At 42.0% G+C, this 23612-nt stretch overlaps 1 protein-coding gene across 5 annotated transcripts in view; it reads right to left on the bottom strand.

Annotated features, from left to right (window-relative positions):
- Positions 1 to 7646: 7646 nt before the first annotated feature.
- The window catches only part of snx21 (sorting nexin family member 21), a 60460-nt gene continuing 44494 nt past the window's right edge, over positions 7647 to 23612 (bottom strand). For 4 of the 5 annotated variants that reach the window (XM_070896086.1, XM_070896085.1, XM_070896087.1 and 1 more), the window contains one exon: positions 7647 to 11162. In XM_070896086.1, the coding sequence (XP_070752187.1) occupies positions 10491 to 11162 (672 nt within the window). In that variant the 3' untranslated portion in view covers positions 7647 to 10490. The remainder of the gene's footprint in view (positions 11163 to 23612) is intronic. The other variant, XM_070896084.1, reaches the window with a different exon arrangement.

The following is a 23612-nucleotide window of genomic DNA, read 5'->3' as shown; positions in this document are numbered from 1 at the left end:
TTCTCTTAATCATGCCTGTTGTTGCTGCTGTGCTTTTATTACATTGACTATTTACAAATACTTAATGTGCAGTGTCAAATATTATCTAAACCTTTTCACATCTAGTAAACAGTCTGTTTATGGCTGTGCAATTTCCAATAATCCAATAATTGGCAGACAATTCTTGTTTTCCACAAACCTTTTTGTGCAAATGATGTGTAAAATATGTTAATTTAAATGGGAATCCTTTCACAAACTTGTTTTGGCATGAAATACATTGCTGCTGTTTTAGCACTGTTTTGAAATTCCAGTGCAGATGGCCATTCAGCCCATTGTGCCAGTGCTACCTCCAGCTCTTTGAAAGAACTATCCAATTAATCCCAGTTCACCACTCTTTACCCCTAGCCATGCCAATGCTTCCTTTAAGTATATATTCAATTCTCTCTTGAAAGATACTGATGAATCTGCTTCCATCACCTTTTTTTTTTCTTTTAGTTCTACTATACTAGCTGTTCAGGGCAGATTTGTGCTATTCTAGTTCAGGCACAACTTTTTGCTGATTTTTTGCTGTTGACAAATCTGCTGCTTCCCCACCATTTTGTTTTCCTCTGGAGCTGGAAGGTCGAATTTCTATACTATAGCGTTATTTTCTATGTCTCTACTCTCTCTAACCCAAAAAGTCAACATTTATACTTTCTTCTCCCTTAGCTATGCTTGGTATGAGGAAGCATAAACACAAAAAAGGCTTGGGGGAAAAAAATAGGCGCTCTTCATTCGATGAGATTACAGGGTGATTGGCTAGAGGTGTTTAAAATTGTGATGCATGGGATAACTTTTAATAATTGTTATGCTATAGATAACCAAATTCAGCATTAACAAATGGAAACATTTCAGCTGGAACAACATGATCCCAGCCTTCATAAAGGTTCTGCGCTATAGAGCCAATCAACTAAATTTAAACTAAATGTTGATTCATGTATCAACTAGAACTTTTCTTCCTCCACATTACTTTATTTTTGCCACCTTTATACATCAAAGAACCATAAAGAATATTAAAAGTACATAAATCTATTTATACAAAGAGACTAGCGAGTTGTAGAAAAGTAAAACTCTCGTAGAACAACTGCTAACTAGACACACAGAAAATGTTGGATACATGGTACTTGATCACAGAAGAGGCGAAACAAATAATTTAACGAGAAACAGAAGATCGACACGCACTGCTTTCTATGGCATTTCTGATTTGTACCTTAGAAAGCTTAATAAGTGGAAGCAGAACTGAACTAAGTGTTTTGCTAAGCTCCCGGTCACATGCAATTCCTTATTTCATAAGTAAACTATAATTATCATGTTAACTGACATAAAAACATAGGGTTATTCAATATCTAATGTAACACAACAAAATATTTCATTCTAAAAGATCCTTGGTATGAAGCATTCAAATCTGCTATCATATTTTTGAGATAATAAATAAACTTTCAAAGTGCCCTTCAAAATAGTTTTCAGTATTATATAATTTTCCCTTACCATCCAGAAATTGGTGTGACAAGACCTAACCATTAAAATGTCTGGAAAAAGCTAAAGGCAGACAGTAATAGAATATACAAGTGTTTGAAAGTCACTCACTAGGGCACCCCAAAATATGTCATAAGTATAGAAAGAAAGAATTTGCATTTATATATTGCCTCTTGCCCCCTCAGGATATCCCAAATGCTTTACAAATTGAAGAGAAATGTGGCAGTGTATTTGTGCACAGCAAGATCCCTCAAACAGCAATAAAATAAATGACCAAATCATCAATTTTTTTTTGTGTTTGATTGAGAGATAAATGTTGGCCCGGACACCAGGAGAACTCCCCTGCTGTTTTTTTGAATAGTGCGATGGAATTTTTTATGTCCATCTCAAGCAACAAGCAGCTGTAAGTTTGCTGGAGATTTGCACTTTTGTTTGAACCAGCAGTGAGTTTTCAGGAACACACACATCATAACTGCTGTTAATAAGTCAGATTCCTTATAGATTGCTGGGAGTGATATTTATCCTTGGATCCACAATTAAGAAAGGTTGGCCGTGCTGAAAGCCTCAGCTCCAATGGCCAGCTGGCCACCAAACCAAGATATCCGGTTCACAAGTGTCACGTAACAGCCCCACAACAACAGATTATATAGTTATCCGTTAGGAAGACAGACATTTCTGGAGATAAGTTTGAACTCTATCCCAAGCAGGACAATATAATCCCTCAACTCCAGAATGACCATGAATAACCTTGAATTAAGAAAAGTGGTGCAAATATTAGTTAAACTTGTACACAATTCATTCAGCATAACTGAGCTTTGTTTGATTGGGAACAATAGATATTCCAAATGATAGTCAATTCAGTTATGAATCTTTAATCTTCCAGTAGGTCATTTTTATTTTACTGATTTAAAAACAAATGCATCAGTTCTAATACATCTTATCTAATTATGTAAGGACGTGCATGGTTACAATGAGAAGAATAACAAGATTTGTTTGGTAGGGAGAAACTATTTGTTCTGGTGGCAGAGTACATAAGGGGCATAACCTTACAACTAGAGCTAGGCCATTCAGGGGTGATGTCAGGAAGTACTTCACACAAAGCGTAGTGGAAATCTGGAACTCTTCCCCCAAAAAGCTGTTGAGGTCAATGGAAAATTTCACAACTGAGATTGATCGATTTTTGTTAGACAAGGATATTAATGCATATGGAACCAAGGTGGGTAGATGGAAGTTAAGATAAAGATCAGCCATGATCTAATTGAATGGCGGAGCAGGCTCAAGGGGCTGAATGGCTTCCTCCGGTTCCGATAAGAAAATCCCAGTTATTGTCACATTTATGAAGATAGTTGTGTAACTTCTCACCATCATGTTGCAATCAACAAAGGATGACAATACGCTGCAAACAGAAACCTACAAGTTTTCATAGAATTATTGGACAAAAGCAAACTGTGTTCTGCTCCTTAGGCTCTTAGTTACTAAACTGAAGAAGAAAAATTTGGCTTTTTGGCATTAAAAGAAAAACTAGTGAATGCAATTATGGAGAAACATTCATCTAATGTTACAAGAACAAGTATTTCCAGCTAGAACAAATTAAAGCCTATTTTACTTTATATAGTTTAACACTAGCATTATACACTTGGAGTAGAGTCCTAAACAGCACAATGCATCCAGGTGACATAAATTTGGTAGCACAGAAAATGTAGATAGAATGACAAAAGTGGAATATAGGAAAGGAAAGCAGTGTATGCCAACAATTCTTTAAAGGAAACAGTAAATGTGGGAAGGCAAACTTAAAGATAAAAATGAATCAAATGATCTAAACAATTGTCAGAAAAGTAGAACACTGCCCTACCCTCCTGTGATCATCATTTTGATTTTATTTTAATGGTCATTAAAATAGCAACAGGTTACTGCATTACATCTAATGCAACAAGGTATGAATATTTGGAGACCTATTTTTAATTAGCATGGTGGACATTTGATGGGCCTGTATATTGTGAGTGTAGTTTCCCTGCTAGTTTTGCATTAATGAAAAGTGGTGTGAGTACACATCAAAGCACTGATAATCACTATAACCAATAGTTGTGAGGCCCTCTCCAGGAGGCTAACTCACAGCACTTTGAGTTCACATTAGCTATAGCATAATTCCAACCCAGTGTGAAGTCACATTTAAAAAGTGGCCGGGTGGTTCATTGCACCTTGAGAAGTTTGAAAAGCATGTTTATAATCATTTAGAACTTTGCCTGTGCACATCTGGCATGAAATGTTTGCCTCTTGGGGTGTGGAATGTTGCATGCTCATCTAAACATGTATATTAAGAAATGCATTGTCACTGACCTCTGTGTGACATGAAACAATGCCCAGTTAGCAATATAACTCTTGTCTGCTGCTTGAGTAAATAATTTCAGACAAGTAGCTGCAGTATAACTTTGTTTTAACAATTTTGAAGTAACTGACTACTGGCCATGACTGATTTAAAAAGTACTGTGTTCTTTAATAATTGACAACATTTCAGCATGTGTGACATTAAGGACTTTAAAAGCAAGGTTCCTGCCTCTGGTACATTTATTGAACCAAGTGTAGCTGAAGTACAAGAAAGGGGATGTTGTAAAAGGTTAAGAAAATAAATCAAGTGGAGTTCTGAGGTTAACCCCACTGGCAGATCACTGGACCCCTATATAAAAAGGGGTTAATTCCCAGTCTTGATACATTTTGAAACTTATCCCACTGATCTGACCCCCTTTGATTCACACCAGTTGATTACGCAGGTTATTGAAGTAATGGTGACTAGGAAGTGAAAATCCAAAATCACTTTTTAAAATCTATAGTTCATTAGAAATTCTTGTTTGGAATAGATGGCCGGGTCTGTGTTACAAGGCAGTAAGGAAATCAAGGGTTTAGTGTTGGTATAAATTGCAAGATACTATCCAACATTACTGTTAAGTTTTTACAGTTGCAGACTGTACATTCTGTTACTGCTAGTAAGGGGGGATTTTCTTTTGTGACCTTACGCAAGTTTAAAAAAACACTAGAAAATTTCACTAGAAAGTAATATAACCTGGCTTATGATAAATCTGCACAAACCAGCCAATCAGTCTTTTAGTTCAGTGCAGTGGTAGCTTGACCTCTGCCAACTTAACTTCACAGTGGCTCCAGGCCGCAATCAGACCCCTTGTACAAGTCAGTCTGATATTGCGGTGCAGTGGAAAACCACTAAATTGCACTTCCTTCTTTCAGTTTACATTTAACTCTAGCTCTGACTGCCTGCTAATCTTGGGCTGCGTTGTCAGTATCCCAAACTTCACAAAGCATTCATTTTAAAAGATTGGTAATTCTTTCTCAAAAAACTCAACTGCCAAAATTCTAGATACAACTTTCTTCTGCCCCCGCCCCAAGAATGTATCACAGTGATGTATGTCTGGGTTTTTTTAAATGTAAAGCTTGATAGGATGAATGTGACCAAATTTCATTCAATGAGTTGGGGGCTTTATATAAGGGTCATCTCTTGCTCTAAAGTACAACTTGGCTTTTTAGTATAATAGAATTGACTCATGATTTTTCAGATCATGTTTTCATTGTAACAGGATTTTTACGATGTCGGGAGTTGTCTGATAGACTGGAACCTTTAAAACTTTTCATTGTAAAGGGCGTTTGACTAAAGCAAGGTTAGTAATATATACTGTCCAAACACTAACACAGCTGTGACAGGCAGTGGTATTTAGGCACTGAAAGGTTAAACAGTCACAGGTTCATAGCAGTGTTTATCCTTTACACTGGACTGGACTGGTAATTACGTCTGTCTGAAGAGCAGAATAATTTATAAAATAGTGACTGACCTCAGTGAATAATACAACAGAGAAGTCTATTACCATCAGTATCACAAGGCATATACTAGCACAGCAAAGTCTTATCAAAGGCCCCACCCAATTATCTAGTAGCGCACGATCTCAACCACTGATTGTTGCAATGCAGTTTGACCACAGAATTTGATTCACTCCTGTTGTTTTGTTTTCCAGTCCTTTTTTTTGAAAAAAAGATAGAAGTGAAAGGGTTTAACTAAACACATGACCAGGTCGTTCTGACTATACCCATCAGCCCTCAATTTGCAGAAGTAACTGAGCATGTGTGACAATGTCCATTGTGAATCTGTGATCTCAATAGGTCACTGCTTATACTCCTTAACTACTCTCACTGATGCACACTCTTTTTACATTCTAATATTCACTTCTCTGCACACATATTTTGTTTTTTCTGACTGACAAATATGATTCATTTGAAAGGATGGCATTTAAAGTTTAACCTGTAAAAGCATCTTTCCGCAGATAGACCAGACAAGAATCATGAAATTACCCTGAAATAAAATGCAGTTACAATCTTTACATGGATTGGAGTCACTAATTTTAAATAATTAATAAATGAGCTACATTTTGAGACTGGTTGCACTGTCTATTTCATGATAATGGTCAGTTTTGGACCTGCAGTTTTTAGGTTTGAGTTCACCGCCAGGTTAGGTCACTACTTCAGATGTTGCCTTATTGCCACCCGCAGCTATTTTGCGCTGTAGCAATTCCACTTGCCACAGCAGTGAAATCGGGGGGATGGTGCATGCTGTCACGTGTAATAAACCAAAGGCTTCTGGTTCTGAAATGTTATCAATCCCATCCCTTATATTTATCTTTCAGGCACCTTACAAACATTTCCAGGAGCAAAACTGAAAATTGAGAAAGTCAAAAAAGACTACCCTCCCTTCTCCCAGCAATGAATTACAGATAAATAAGTCTGCACTTCAGTCGCTGGTCTATGGTGAGTTAGGCTTATCTCACCAATGACAGGAGTGCAAGCCCTATAACTGGGGCAAGGGGAAGCAGCCAAGGTTCCTTATTCTAATCACTTACTAGTCACTGCTGCTGGAAATGCCACGGGCAGTAGCCAGGGCTATGATCTGCTCAACTGTAATGACCTCCACCCCATCCAGTCAAATTGAACTCTGTAGAATTTCACACATGAAGCATATTCAGGGCTCGCAGCACCTAAGGCATCTCAGCATTAATCACTGCTTTCAGCAAAGGATGTAAACTGGAGGAAACAAAAGAACCCTCCTGTAAATATGATAAGCAGCATGGTAGAGCAATCATACCTCAAACAATTGAAATAAGTCACTAGTATGAGCTTGCTACACTGAGGAACTTAATACTATGCTTCACCCTAAGATCTATGGAGTGTCGAGTTGGCCACAATAATGGACAGTGTCTCAGAATTTAAGTGGGTGTGGATCCTGGCTGAGCAGAAAGATAAAATTAGCAGAGCACTGTGGAGATAGTGAGTTGGTCAAAAAAGAACAAGTCCCTGACTTGACTGAAATCCACGTCTAAGCGGTGTTGTCTAACCTGGGAGTGCTTGATGCTGGCATTGGATGCTTTAAATCAGAAGAGTTCCAGTTCCCAGAAAGGACATCCCTGAACTTGATGAGGACAAAGCAGAACACTGCAGAGATAAGAACTTGGGGGCTGAAATTGCCCCTTCCCTTAAGGCCCATTACCGCCGGAAATCAGTGGCCACGCTGTGGTGTGCAATGGTTGCCAATTTCTCGTGGAATGGCCGCCATTATCAAAATTCTGCTCTTGCGGTGTCCCGGCGGTGACCCACTCCCCCCACTACCGCTCCGCTGTTGCAGAGCCGTCCTAAGTGAGTTATCACAGTGTGCACCGCCGATATCCCCCCCCCCCCTCCGATGGTGAAATTCCGCCGAGAAAATCTTCCTCCCGCCGGGCAGTGCCAAAACCTGCTTTTTTGAGATGGTGCAGCCAAGTCGGGCCAACTATTATGCCCCCGAGTTCGGCTGGGCCTCTTGGGTCAGGATGCTGGCCCAGCCAAAACCCTCCCTGGTGGCCCAATGGACCGAATTTTTTAAATCCCGCAGGCTCTCCCCTGGAAACATGGCGCTGTGATGACGTCATCAGCGCTACACTGATGACTGACAGCGGCGGACACAACACGCCGCCTCAACTTCCGCCCCTGTAGCGTGCTCACCGCCGCACTACTGACTCCATTATGAACGACTTCTGGGCCACCCGAAAAAAAAAGCCAATGAGCGGAATTTCGCTCATGAGGTCATCTCAACTACCGCGGCAGTATAAACAGTAGAAATGGGGTGCTTACGCCCAGTTTCCAGCGATGGGCAATTTTGGCCCCTAGCTGTTTATGACACTGTCTTCATTGTACACCAACCAGCCTCCAGAACAAAACTTGTACAGATTTGGGAAGTCTTTTGGGTGGGAAAGGGAAAAAATCTCCCCCAAAAACAAGCAGGATTTGAACCAATGACACTTTTTTGAAATGTAATGGCCAACTGCCTTTTAGTTATGTTTTAATGCCAAACCTATACATTATTTTCCCATTAACTGAAACTCCATGTGCAAGAGTCAGACTTATGCTACATGCACTTGTGGCTCAGACCCCAGATCTTAATAAATACCAATCCCCTTTAACACTGCATGAACACTATTGTAGTTTGACCGTCTTTGCTCAAGATTTCATGATTTCAAGAACTTTTTCTAGTGAGGATTTGACATAACATCAGAATGGTTTTAACTTCCAAACTGGCCTTATATTTTTTTGGAATATCCTGGAAGTAAATACTATTTATGCAGTTGGCTGATAATATTTCTACAGGGAGTTTAGCAGCAATATATTAAACAGTGCTCCATTTTGAACATATCCGGTTTCACAAAGGAAGCCAATTTCAGAAATGCACAGCCTGATTACTATTTCTCCAAACAATGGAGCACCATATCCAACACTCCCCATGCAGCGATCTCCAGATTGCAGCATTGTCATTATGGAAGGTACAGTATGGAAGGTACAGTATGAAAGGTACACTTCTGCATTAGGAAGGGAAAGATGATCAGAAAATAGCTTCCCAAATTGCTCCATGCAAATGAATGGCATGATGCGGTCATGAAACATATAGGCCAGGAGGATCCCAGCTCAGTCGCTGCTCTGTTCTGACTTAGCTGATTTCAGTCAGTTCCGCAATTGGGATACTGCAAATTGGCCAGTCTCACGGGCTGAGGAGGAGTTAAAGAAATAAATCAGCTCTGGTCCCTACTTCTGATCGGTACCTAGTGACTCCTGTTGAAAAGTATCATGGATGGAGGACCGAATCAAACTTGGTTCTGATGCCAGCCATTGTTAAATAGTCTCCTGACAGTCACTGAAATGTAGCTAATTGGGTGAGAAAGTGGCCAGTATAAGTGGAGTCATATCTCAGCGTGAGTCAGTATCTTTCACACAGGAGGGGAGAATATTGAGGGGGAAGAAAAGAGTAGCAGAGAACATGTAGGCCTGGAGTTGCTCTTTCATACTCTTGGCCTACAGGCAGCACTGCTACAGAGCTGAGAGTAGCTTTCCTGCCTACTTGGTTCCCAGCAAACAGGAAGTGGTGAAGAAAGTCCATTGCTAAAACCACCTAACAGATAGCATCAGGTAATAAGCAGTTTTAACTCTTTAGCCCGACGTGTACATTAAAATAATGCAACAAAAGTGGGGACCGCTACAGCTTTATGATGTATCAGCAATACAAGGAAGCAGCTAATATATACATTGTAATACTCAACACGCAAATATTTATGTGCTCTTCCATCATTCAGTTCACTGGCCACTCACTATAAACACTTTGATATACTGTACCATGGCCTCCAATATAAAAACGCCACACATCGCTTGCCCTCAAAAGATCCTCTTTCTGTTAAGCTGTTGAGAAAGTTCAGGTTCAGCAGCTGAATGCGTGACGTCCAAGTGGGGCTGCTCCTATTTACAGTCGCTGTTGACCCTTGCGTGGTGAAGAGTTTGGCTCTTTTCTTTCTGATTGTAGAGCTACTCACATCTAAACATGCACGAGGACGTCTTTTAACTGCACTTAGCAGATCGCAACTCACAGTAGTCATGGTCAACTGAAACCAGCTCCAATGGCACTGGCCTTTCTTCCCCTCTCAATTTCCCCTGAAGGTCAACATCTCAGGCTGGGGTGCAGTTCCACAGGCCAGCAACTCTTCATTATCTCAATCAAAGCGCAATTTTTCATGTGTGTGAGCCTCGACATTGAGTCTTGGCAGGCTATCCTCAGAGTCCAATCCAGCCCTTGCCCAATGTCAACAGCGGGCACTGAGGCCAAGATCAGCTACTTCCAGAAGATCAAACCCGCTGCCATCCTGGCCAGTGTAGCTCAGTACCAGTACTTCCCTTTACTTCCCTCCTCTGGAAACAAATAGCTAGCTACAAGTGTGCCAGTATCCTAGCACATTGCACTCTTCTCTCAACCCCCCGCTTCCAGCCAAATTAGACTCTGTACAAGAGTTACCCCAGAGTACTTCTGCTTACTGAGCAAAGAATTTACAGCAATTACTCTGAGAATTGGAGGCAAGGTTTAGACAGAAGGCACATCAACAGATGGACTCTGATCTCCAAAGTCCCTATAAAAAATGCAATACATGTAACTGAACAGCTCCCAAGGACAATCTTGCAATCGTTCTAAAGCTACTGTACTAGGAATTCACCCAATATTGCAACTGTATCCTGAGTGTTTGGTTTATAAAGAACACAGACATCATGTCTACATCTACATTAGCCTGGGGTGCAGTGTAAAATATGTATTTCGAAGCAGGCGAGATTAAGATTAGAATCACAATACTACAGGGTGAGTCACCAGTAAATTTTCTCTGGAGGCCCGTGCATGCATTGCCCAGTGTTTGGTATTACACACATTATTGTCATAGCTCTCGTAAATCTTTACACTTCTGATACTGGGAAAAGCACAACTATTTACAATGATACGGTTCAGAGATGCTAAATACAATACACAGGAAAGTGAAACTTGATTTACTAAACTTTGGCCCATTTTAAGGTTCTTACCAATATAAAACTACTTTAATGAAACTACTGAAATTTGTCCAGAGAACTGCCCTCCAGCCCTCATGTAGTATCAAGCTGTGTATAATTCACTCAAAAAGCTCTTTAATAAGATGTTCTTTAAGACTAGGTTGATTTAAAACATCGATTCCTGCTTCTTGGACTTGCTGGAGTTTGGCTTCGGACTGACGTTTGTCTTTAGCTATTTTCCAGGAGAGCCTGATGTTGGACTGAAGTAAAGGCACGAATAGCGGATGATTTTCCTGGTTGTCTATTGTCTGCAAGGCCCGCTCGCAGTAGGCCTGGGCATCTTCCAAGCGATCCAGTTCATGGCAACACAGAGAAATAGAAGCTAGAGTGAAAAGTAAGTGCTCCATGTCCCAGGAGCACAGCTTCTTCTGCAAGTGAAGAGCATTGATCAGTGTCTCCAAAGCGTCCTCACACATACCGCCCCGCAATAATCCCTGACCAGCTTTTAAATCTCGGAGATAAAAGAACTCCAGGAATACTTTGGATCTGCGAATGTCCACGATCGAGTGAATGTGCTGCAGATACTGTTCAAAAGCCCGGCTGCGTTTGGCTATGGTTTCGTGTGTGAAGTTTTTCCGGATTTTCTTTTTTGGAAACACCACTTTGCTCATGTCCTCTCTGAAATGTTTGTGGAGTGTTTCGTTCAATTTTGCAAAATCGGTGTAACGGCGAATAATCAGTGCCTTATCATCATCGAAGCTGCCCGACTTTATTACATGTATGGTATAAGCCTGTGGGAGATGGAGGATACCTGTTAATTGTATTCCTAAAAGACACTCACTGCAATCTTTAACACTGCTTTACAAATGTTTGCAATGACCCCCATCATCAGTACACAGGCAACTCCTCTCATTACTATTGGTAGCACGCTTGCATCTGAGTCAGAAGGTTGTGGGTTCAAGTCCCTCTCCAGAGACTCGAGTACAAAATCTAGGCTGACACTGCAGTGCAGTACTCAGGAAGTGCTGCACTGTCGTATGTGCCATCTTTTAGATGAGATGTTAAACCGAGGCCCCTTCTGCCCTCTCAGGTGGATGTAAAAGATTCCATGGCAGGGGAGTTTCTCCCTGGTGTCTTGGCCAATATTTATCCCTCAATCAATCAACGCTGAAAACAGATTATCTGGTCAGTATTGCATTGCTGTTTGTAGGACCTTGCTGTGTGCAAATTGGCTGCCACATTTCATACCAAACATCCCAAAATACTTCATTGGCTGTATAGCGCATTGGAGCGTCATGAAAGGTGCTTTATAAATGCAAGTCTTTCTTTCTTTTCCTTAACGTGGCTGGACTTCAATTAGTTCCCTGAAGTATTTGGTGCCATGAAGTGTCACCAGGCACTTATGGCACATTGGGCCTGAAAGGCTATCGTGGAAAATAGGGCATGGCCTGATACATTATAAATGTGATTTTTAAAGTGATTCCATGTGTGGACTGCCATTTATTCTGGAGTTCGGTCACTGTTTTTCTCCAGAGAAGAGCAGTTTATGCTGTTTTCCAGCCATCAAAGGACACTACTCCAAATTGTCCACTTTCAGACAAAACAAAAAAAATGATTGTTACATCGGAGTTGATAGACATTGGGGAGGTACCAGTAGACTGGAAAGAGTGTGGTGCCCATATTCAAAAAGGGGGAAAAAACAGATACAGGTACAACGTCCTAAATCTGGAATCCTTGGGACTGAGTCTGTTCCTGTTTTGGGGTTTTTCCAGATTTCAGACAAGAAAATCAATAGTCTGAAATCCGGAATCCTCAATCGAATCCGTGCTGCGTTTTGAGCGGCGAGGTCTGAAATCTGCCAAAACCTGAAATCTGGCACGGATTCTGTCGAGGATTCCAGATTTCAGACGATTTCCTTGTCTGAAATCTGGAATTCTTGACCGAATCCATGTCGGATTATGGGTTTTGCCTCAAAAATGTCCGTTTTTTATACAATAATTCCAGATGACTCCATCAGCTATGCGCAAGATGTCCAGTTTTCGGAGTTCCAGATTCGGGATGTTGCACATGTACAGGCAACGACAGACCCGTTAAACTTACTTCCATTCCATGTAAAATAATGGAATTAATCATCAGGATTAAACAGCAACCTAGTGAACAGCGGTCAGCATGACTTCTGAAAGGAAGGATTCTGACTGACCAGCCTCTAATTTCATTGACGAAATTACAACCCAAGTCAACTGTGATAAAGTCTACAACATTGTGGACTTCCAAAAGGCATTTCATAGTTACTAGCTCAGCTAAAAAAGACCTCGCTGAGAATGGAAAATAATGGGTACTGGTTAGAAGACTAATGTCAGATTGGGGGGGTGGGGGGAGGCGGGGGAGACACTGTGCTGAGTGGGATGCCCCAGAGATTAGTGTTGGAGCCACTACTGCTTTCAAATTACATCAATACCTTGGATTCAGAAACTCATGAACATTGGTCCAATTTGGAGACGATAACTAAGAGGGAAAGCGAAATGGAAGGATAGCTCAGAAATTACAGAACGAGTTGGACAAAATATGGGCAGAACAGTGGCACATGAAATTTAACACAACAAATGCAAAGTATCGCAGATAGGAAGGAAAAATGGATGACAAATGGGGAAAGTGTTGAAATAGCCGAGTATAAGGTTGAAAGAGACCAAAGAGTCTTAGTAGATTCAACGCTGAACCAATGCAGAGCAGCAATCAACAAAGCTAATAGAATGTTGAACTACATAGTCAAAAAACGTTCACTGCTTTGGGTGAACCATGTCCTGAGTACTGTGTCCAGTTCTGGTCACTGAGAAAGAGGGGAGGTAGAACACATTCAGCTTAACATCGGTGGTAGGAAAAATAAAATGGAATCCCCACTAAATGGTGAAATGGAACATCAGAAACCAAAAATATAATAATGAAATCAGCATAGATTTCAAAAGAGAAAGTCTTGCTTGACCAACCTCATTGAATTTTAAAAAGAGGTAACAGAGAGAGTAGACAAGAGTAATGCAGTAGATGTAATTTATCTAGATTTTCAAAAGGCCTTCGATAAGGTACCAAACAATAAATTAATGAATAAGGTCAGAGAATGCTGAGTCAGGGGACAAGTAGCAGAATGGATAACTAGCTGGCTTCAAGACAAGCCAACAAGCAGAGAGTAAAGGGTATTCAGAGTGCCAGAATGTGGGAAGTGGGGTCGCACAAGGATCAGTGCTGAGAGCACTGTTGTTCACAATTTATATTAATGATTTACACTTCGGACTCTAAAATACAATTTCTAAATTTGCAGATGCCACCAAAGTGAAGGGAAGGGGGAGCGAAAGAGAGAGTCAATATTTAGGAGGACTGCAACAAATTACAAGAAGATATTAATAAACTTTCAGAATGAGCATATAATTCAGCACAGATAAATGTGAGGTATTACATTTTGGTATAAAAAATATGGAGGTCACATATTACTTGGAAAGTAAGAATCTAAATGGGGTAGAGGAGCAAAGGGATCTTGGAGTCCAAATACACAAATCACTAAAAGTAGAGACACAGGTTAACAAGGCCATAAAAAAGGCAAACCAAGCAATAGGGGTTATTGCTATAGGAATTTAATTGAAAAGTAGAGAAGTTATGCTAAACTTGTATCGAATCTTAGCTATACCACACTTGGTGTACTGCGTACAATTCTGGTTGCCATATTATAAAAAGGATATAGAGGCACTAGGGAGGGTGCAAAAAAGATTTACAAGAATGATACCAGAAATGTAAGGATATACCTATCAGGAAAGGATGAACAGGCTTGGTCCCTTTTATCCTGAAAAGAGAAGGCTGAGAGATGACCCAAGAACATAAGAAATAGGAACAGGAGTCGGCCATTTGGCCCCTCGAGCCTGCTCCGCCATTCAATAAGATCATGGTTAATCTGATCATGGACTCAGCTCCACATAATTTTTTGTTTCCTTATCGCTCAAAAATTGATCTGTCTCTGGCTTAAATATATTCAATGACCCAGCCTCCACGGCTCTCTGAGGCAGAGAAAAGCAGTCTTTAAAATTATGAAAGGTTTTGATAAGTAGACACAGAGAGTGTTTCCACTTGTGGGGAAGAGCAAAACTAGAAGCTATCAATAGATGACAGTCACCAAGATATTAAATAGGGAATTCAGAAGAAACTTATTTACCCAGAGAGTCGTGAGAATGTGGAACTTGATACCACAGGGAGTGGTTGAAGCGAACAGTATATATATGCATTTACGGGCAGGTTAGATAAGTATATGAGGGAGATGGGAATAGAGGGTTATGCTGATAGAGTTAGATGAGGAAAGATGGGAGGTGGCTCAAGTGGAGCATAATCGTCAACATGAACTGGTTGGGACAAATGGCCTGTTTCTGTGCTGTATATCCTATGTAATCCTCTGTAATTCAAGCACTGAAGACATTACACAGAAGAGCCATGGGAAGAGCTCATCAATATACCTACCTCTGTTCTTTGTCCCAATGGCTCCAGCCCCACAACCATCACCACCCCCCCCCCCCCCCCAACCAAAGATATCTACGCTCCTCTAATTCTGCCATCTTGAGCATCTCTGATCATAATCACTCAACCATTGGTGTCCATGCCTTCTGTTGCCCAGGTCCTAAGCTCTGGAATTGCCTTCCTAAACCGCTGTGCCTCTTTACCTCTGTCCTCCTTTAAGATGCTCCTTAACATCTATCTCTTTGACCAAGCTTTTGGTCATCTGCCCTAATTTCTCCCTATGTGGCTTGGTGGCAAATTATTTATCTTATAATATCTTTGTGAAGCGCCTTGGGATGTTTTACTACATTAAAGGTGCTATTTAAATCTATTGTGAGCTAAATTTTAACTTAACAGTAACTTGTTAGTAAAAATCATACCAAGATTCTTTTGGTGAGTAATCCAAAGCACAACAGAGTCAAACAACAGAGTTCTGAATGGTCAATGTCCTGATAGTGCTGGTAAAGTATGCATTGTATAGAAAGTATCAATGGTAGGACTGTTTTTTTACTCCGTTTTACTATGTCTGTATTAGAGATGTACAGTTTGTACAGGGTTAATTGCTACTAATGTGGCTGCTGCACTGATCTGAGAAAATAACCACAGACTCTGCCATCACTGGCACAGCTTGTACTCCTGTCAAGTATCAGCTTTTCTACTTAACACAGGGACATGCTGTGCCAGATATTGGTGACATATGACCTGGCATTTTCCCTTTGTTGAGATCCCCGAGGGCCTCACAGAAAGATTGCAGTCAAGAGTGAAGCTGATCAGCTCCCAGGCCGCTACTGATATCACTGGACGTCACTAATACACGTACAAGGATGAATCATTTTCCATTGTTTCTCTTTAACGCCATGAAGTACTGTCTGGTTTCTACTCAGCATCTCCTCCGACAACACAGCCAAGATCAGGAACTGACCATGGAGGAAACAGAGGGCCAAAGTGGATGTCCTACCATTCCAATAATATGCTGGAGCTCCTGATGAATCACCCCTCGTATCCATTTATTACTGTGCATCAATTCTTTATTTTAGTCCTCCAGCCACTTGACATTGTGGAAGTTGCTCCAGTTTAGAGACGGGTCACCAGATACAAATCAAGGGTGGAACAGCCCATCTCAGAGGGGAAGTAGATAGTTTAATCATCGTGCTCTCATTAGTGTGCCTCTCACCCCTTGATCTATACAAGGCAGTGATTCGAAGCTAAAGGGAACTCAACTGGCAGCTTCCCTGTACTTCCTGCAGCAAATTCAGATGGAAGAAAAATACTTCAATGACAAAAGACAGAAAATAAAATACCTGGTGTATTGTTGTGAAGGGCTTGGAACAGATTTCACACAGACTGTGCTGTTCATGAACTGGGCATCTACATGAATTATCCAGTGCAGTTCAACTTAGCAGCCTCTCAAGAGCAACAGAACTGCTATGCACATTAGGGTAATCTCAGTCTGTGCAATGCACTGCTAGCCACTAGAGTGCAGAATTCTGATCCCATGAATGTAACTATTCAGAACATTCAACAGCAGTAATGTCGAGATAGTCTGACCCTAGATTTTTAAACTCTTCAGATTAGTTCAACTTGTGCTCTCAGGGGAAGCACTTCTCCTAAGGGAGAAAAGACTAAATATTGGCAGATGGGCCACCTCAGGCATGCTCCAAAGTGCCTCTCAGAGCCTGTTTACAGAGTCAGTGTAACAAATGAACAGTAATGGATTGCCTACTTGTGCCTTTGTCCAAGAAACTGAAGGCACCCTAAAATTAGGTAGAATTTTTAAAAAAGAATGAAATTCTTCTTTCAATAAAAAAACTGAAAGGATGTTCTTTACTCTTTGTAACCCTATATAGCCCTGAAACCCTCAGAGATCCTCCAATTCTGGCTTTTTGTGCATCCTCAACTTCCTTGACCTCACCAATGGTGGCCACGCCTTCAGCCGTCTAGGAATCCCCTCCACCTCTTCTCCTTTAAGACTCTCTTTGAAAGCTACCTCTTTGACCAAGCTTTTGGGCATCTACCCCAATATCTCCTCCTTTAGCTTGGTGTCAAAAACATTTTTTTGTCTGACAATGCTCCTGTGAAGCACCTTGGGACGGTTTACTACATTGAAGATGCTATATAAATGCAAGTTGTTCATCTCAAGAATGAAATCCCAGCCTTTGAAATGTATGAGAATATAATTTATTCGCAGCTCACTAATTGCAGAGAACAACAAACATTCAACCAAAAGATCACCTAATACAGGTTTTGGAAAATAAATATTTCACAAACTTTATTTGGGAAGATGAAAGGCCTTTGAATCCACTAAAAAGTTAATATCTACATACCAATAAGGAATAGAGAAGAGTTCTATCTGCCTAGTTTAGGAACTGCCTTGTTATCCTGATTGGAGTATAGGACCAGGAGTAGGCCACTTCGCCCCTCGAGCCTATTCCGCCATTCAACGAGATCATGGCTGATCTGTGCCATAATTCTATATCCCCAACTTTGCCCCATATCCCTTAATATCTTTGGTTAACAAAAATCTATCAATCTCATATTTAAAATCAATAATTGACCAAGCATCAATTGCCATTTGCAGAAGAGAATTCCAAACTCCTACCATCCTTTGCACGTAGCAGTGTTCCCTAACTTCACTCCTGAAAGGTCTGGTTCTAACCTTTAGACTATGTCCCGTAGTCCTAGACTCCCAATCCTGCAGAAATAATTTCTCTCTATCAGTTCAGCTTAATATTTTGAAAACTTTGTGATCAAATCACCCCTTAATCTTCTGAATTCCAGGGAATACAATCCTAGTTTGTGTAATCTCTCCTCGTAATTTAACCCTTGGGAGTCCAGGTATTATTCTAATAAAACTACGCTGTACTTGCTCCAAGGCCAATATATCCATCCTAAGTTGTGGTGCCCTGAACTGAACACAACTTCTACCCCCTTGTATTCGAGCCCTCGAGATATGAAAGCCAGCATTCCATTAGACATTTTGATTATTTTTTGTACCTGTCTATGACATTTAAATGATCTATGTACAAGTCTCTTTGGACCTCCACTGCTCTGAATTTTTCATCATTTATAAATACTCTGATCTATCCTTTTTTCGACCACACACTTACCTGCATTTAAATTTATTTGCCACAGTTTTGCCCATTCATTTATTCTATTAATATCTCTTTGTAATTTTATGCTTCCATCTACATTGCTTACAATGCTGCCCATCATTCTGTAATCGGCAAACTTGGGTATGAGTCTCTCTATCCCGACACCTAAGTCATTAATACAATGAATAGTGGAGGCCCCAAAACAGATCCCGTCACATCCTGCCAAGTTGAGTACCTTCCTATATCCCTACTCTGTCCCCTGCCAATCTTCTAACCAGGTCAATAATTTGCCCTCAATTCCATGAGCTTCAACTTTATCTAACATTCTCTTATGAGGGACTTTATCGAATGCCAGCTGGAAATCCATAAAAATAACATCCATAGACATTCCCCTGTCCACGTACTGAGACCTTGCTCAGCTAAGCCCATGTGGTAGCCGGTGTGCAACGACCACCCCATGTTAAAACAACTCACATACAGGCATCTTCCACTCCTTTAATATTAAGTTCGGGACTTGGAACGTCAGGACCCTCATGGACAACCCCAACAGCGACCGACCGGAACGCCACACCGCCAAGGTTGCTCGGGAACTTAGACACTTTGATATCGACATCGCCACCTTAAGTGAGCCCTGGCGGGCAGGGGAAGGCCAGCTCAAGGAACAAGATGGAGATTACACCTTCTTTTGGAAAGGGAAACCAGAGGCAGAACGCCACCTCCACGGAGTCGGCTTCGCCATCAAATACAAGCTGGTCGACCACCTCAAAGACTCCCCCTGCGAGGCTAACGAATGCCTCATGATTCTTCGACTCACCCTATCCCAGAACCAGTGCGCCACAGTCATCAGTGCTTACGCCCCAACACTCAATGCAACAGATGAGGCCAAAGTGGGTTTTTACTCCAACTTCAAAAAATCCCTGTCCTGCGTCCCTGTGGGCGACAAACTGATCTTCCTCGATGACTTCAATGCCAGGGTCAGCAAGACCATAGACCTCTGGGGAGGCGTGATTGGCAGAGAGGGGGTAGGGAAAGCCAACTCCAGCGGTACCCTACTCCTAACAAAATATCTAGAACATGAACTTCTCATCACCAACATCCAGAGGGACAAATACAAGGCATTGTGGCAACACCCTCGCTCCAAACACTGGCACCTGCTCGACTATTTCATTGTCCAAGCCAGGGATCGCAAGGATGTGTGCATCACCCGTGCCATGACAGGAGTGGACGACTGCTGGACGGACCACTGCCTAATCCGATCCATCATTGACATCAACATAGCCCCAAAGCTGAAGAGGCAGCAGAAGCAGTGCCGCAAAAAAGTCAATGCCGGGGCACTTAAGGACCCAGCTAAGAGAGCCCTATACAGTCAGTGGCTCACAGCTAACCTGGCGTGCCTTGATGACCCCGAGACGCAGAATGCCCACAGCACTTGGTCTGTCTTCCAGGCCTCCATAACCAGTGCCTGCAAAGCGACGCTCGGTCACTCAATCAGGAAACACCAGGACTGGTTTGATGAGAATGATCAAGAGATTCAAGAGCTAATAGATCGCAAGCGCAGGGCATTTCTGAGCCTTAAACATAGAAACATAGAAAACAGGTTCAGGAGTAGGCCATTTGGCCCTTCGAGCCTGCACCACCATTCAATATGATCATGGCTGATCATGCAACTTCAGCATCCCATTTCTGCTTTCTCTCCATACCCCTTGATCCCTTTAGCCATAAGGGCCACATCTAACTCCCTTTTGAATATATCTAATGAACTGGCCTCTACAACTTTCTGTGGTAGAGAATTCCACAGGTTCATAATTCTCTGAGTGAAGAAGTTTCTCCTCATCTCAGTCCTAAATGGCTAACACCTTATCCTTAGATTGTGTCCCCTGGTTCTGGACATCCCCAACATCAGGAACATTCTTCCTGCACCTAACCTGTCCAATCCAGTCAGAATTTTATGTTTCTATGAGATCTCCTCTCATTCTTCTAAATTCCGTGAATATAAGCCTAGTCGATCCAGTCTTTCTTCATATGTCAGTCCTGTCATCCCGGGAATCAGTTTGGTGAACCTTCGCTGCACTCCCTCAATAGTAAGAAATGTCCTTCCTCAGATTAGGAGACCAAAACTGTACACAATATTCAAGATGTGGCCTCACCAAGGCCTTGTACAACTGCAGTAAGACCTCCATGCTCCTATACTCAAATCCTCTCGCTATGAAGGCCAATATGCCATTTGCCTTCTTCACCGCCTGCTGTACCTGCATGCCAACTTTCAATGACTGATGTACCATGGCACCTAGGTCTCGTTGCACCTCCCCTTTCCCTAATCGGTCACCATTCAGATAATAATTTGCCTTCCTGTTTTTGCCACCAAAGTGGATAACCTCACATTTATCTACATTATACTGCATCTGCCATGCATTTGCTCACTCACCTAACCTGTCCAAGTCACACTGCAGCCTCTTAGCATCCTTCTCACAGCTCATACTGCCATCCAGCTTAGTGTCATCTGCAAACTTGGAGATATTACATTCAATTCCTTTGTCTAAATCACTAATGTATTTGTAAATAGCTGGGATCCCAGCACTGGACCTTACGGTACCCCACTTGTCACTGCCTGCCAGTCTGAAAAGGACTCGTTTATTCCTACTCTTTGCTTCCTATCTGCCAACCAGTTCTCCATCCACGTCAATACATAGAAACATAGAAAATAGGTGCAGGAGTAGGCCATTCGGCCCTTCTAGCCTGCACCGCCATTCAATGAGTTCATGGCTGAACATTCAACTTCAGTACCCCATTCCTGCTTTCTCGCCATACCCCTTGATCCCCCTAGTAGTAAGCACCTCATCTAACTCCCTTTTGAATATATTTAGTGAATTGGCCTCAACAACTTTCTGTGGTAGAGAATTCCACAGGTTCACCACTCTCTGGGTGAAGAAGTTCCTCCGCATCTCGGTCCTAAATGGCTTACCCCTTATCCTTAGACTGTGACCTCTGGTTCTGGACTTCCCCAACATTGGGAACATTCTTCCTGCATCTAACCTGTCTAACCCCATCAGAATTTTAAATGTTTCTATGAGGTCCCCTCTCATTCTTCTGAACTCCAGTGAATACAAGCCCAGTTGATCCAGTCTTTCTTGATAGGTCAGTCCCACCATCCCGGGAATCAGTCTGGTGAACCTTCGCTGCACTCCCTCAATAGCAAGAATGTCCTTCCTCAGGTTAGGAGACCAAAACTGTACACAATACTCCAGGTGTGGCCTCACCAATGCCCTGTACAACTGTAGCAACACCTCCCTGCCCCTGTACTCAAATCCTTTTGCTATGAAGGCCAGCATGCCATTTGCTTTCTTAACCGCCTGCTGCACCTGCACGCCAACCTTCAATGACTGATGTACCATGACACCCAGGTCTCTTTGCACCTCCCCTTTTCCTAATCTGTCACCATTCAGATAATAGTCTGTATCTCTGTTTTTACCACCAAAGTGGATAACCTCACATTTATCCACATTATACTTCATCTGCCATGCATTTGCCCACTCACCTAACCTATCCAAGTCGCTCTGCAGCCTCACAGCATCCTCCTCGCAGCTCACACTGCCACCCAACTTAGTGTCATCCACAAATTTGGAGATACTACATTTAATCCCCTCATCTAAATCATTAATGTACAGTGTAAACAGCTGGGGCCCCAGCACAGAACCTTGTGGTACCCCACTAGTCACTGCCTGCCATTCTGAAAAGTACCCATTTACTCCTACTCTTTGCTTCCCGTCTGACAATCAGTTCTCAATCCATGTCAGTACACTACCCCCAATCCCATGTGCTCTAACTTTGCACATCAATCTCTTGTGTGGGACCTTGTCGAACGCCTTCTGAAAGTCCAAATATACCACATCAACTGGTTCTCCCTTGTCCACTCTACTGGAAACATCCTCAAAAAAATTCCAGAAGATTTGTCAAGCATGATTTCCCTTTCACAAATCCATGCTGACTTGGACCTATCATGTCACCTCTTTCCAAATGCACTGCTATGACATCCTTAATAATTGATTCCATCATTTTACCCACTACCGATGTCAGGCTGACCGGTCTATAATTCCCTGTTTTCTCTCTCCCTCCTTTTTTAAAAAGTGGGGTTACATTGACTACCCTCCACTCTATAGGAACTGATCCAGAGTCAATGGAATGTTGGAAAATGACTGTCACGCATCCACTATTTCCAAGGCCACCTCCTTAAGTACTCTGGGATGCAGTCCATCAGGCCCTGGGGATTTATCGGCCTTCAATCCCATTAATTTCCCCAACACAATTTCCCGGCTAATAAGGATTTCCCTCAGTTCCTCCTCCTTACTAGACCCCCCGACCCCTTTTATAACCGGAAGGTTGTTCGTGTCCTCCTTCGTGAATACCGAACCAAAGTACTTGTTCAATTGGTCCGCCATTTCTTTGTTCCCCGTTATGACTTCCCCTGATTCTGACTGCAGGGGACCTACTTTTGTCTTTACTAACCTTTTTCTCTTTACATATCTATAGAAACTTTTGCAATCCGTCTTAATGTTCCCTGCAAGCTTCTTCTCATACTCCATTTTCCCTGCCCTAATCAAACCCTTTGTCCTCCTCTGCTGAGTTCTAACTTTCTCCCAGTCCCCAGGTTCGCTGCTATTTCTGGCCAATTTGTATGCCACTTCCTTGGCTTTAATACTATCCCTGATTTCCCTTGATAGCCACGGTTGAGCCACCTTCCCTTTTTTATTTTTATGCCAGACAGGAATGTACAATTGTTGTAGTTCATCCATGCGGTCTCTAAATGTCTGCCATTGCCCATCCACAGTCAACTCCTTCAGTATCATTCGCCAATCCATCCCAGCCAATTCACACCTCATACCTTCAAAGTTAGCCTTCTTTAAGTTCTGGACCATGGTCTCTGAATTAACTGTTTCATTCTCCATCCCAATGCAGAATTCCACCATATTATGGTCACTCTTCCCCAAGGGGCCTCGCACAACGAGATTGCTAATTAATCCTCTCTCATTACATAACACCCAGTCTAAGATGGCCTCCCCCCTAGTTGGTTCCTCGACATATTGGTCTAAAAAACCATCCCTTATGCACTCCAGGAAATCCTCCTCCACCGTATTGCTTCCAGTTTGGTTAGCCCAATCTATGTGCATATTAAAGTTACCCATTATAACTGCTGCACCTTTATTGCACGCACCCCTAATTTCATGTTTGATGCCCTCCCCAACATCACTACTACTGTTTGGAGGTCTGTACACAACTCCCACTAACGTTTTTTGCCCTTTGGTGTTCTGCAGCTCTACCCATATAGATTCCACGTCATCCAAGCTAATGTCCTTCCTAACTATTGCCTTAATCTCCTCCTTAACCAGCAATGCTACCCCACCTCCTTTTCCTTTTATTCTATCCTTCCTGAATGTTGAATACCCCTGGATGTTGAGTTCCCAGCCCTGATCATCCTGGAGCCACGTCTCCGTAATCCCAATCACATCATATTTGTTAACATCTATTTGCACAGTTAATTCATCCACCTTATTGCAGATACTCCTTGCATTAAGACACAAAGCCTTTAGACTTGTTTTTTTAACACCCTCTGTCCTTTTAGAA

Source organism: Pristiophorus japonicus, chromosome 12 (assembly GCF_044704955.1).
Source record: "Pristiophorus japonicus isolate sPriJap1 chromosome 12, sPriJap1.hap1, whole genome shotgun sequence".
Taxonomy (NCBI): Eukaryota; Metazoa; Chordata; class Chondrichthyes; family Pristiophoridae; genus Pristiophorus; species Pristiophorus japonicus.
This window is presented reverse-complemented; position numbering and strand designations above follow the sequence as displayed.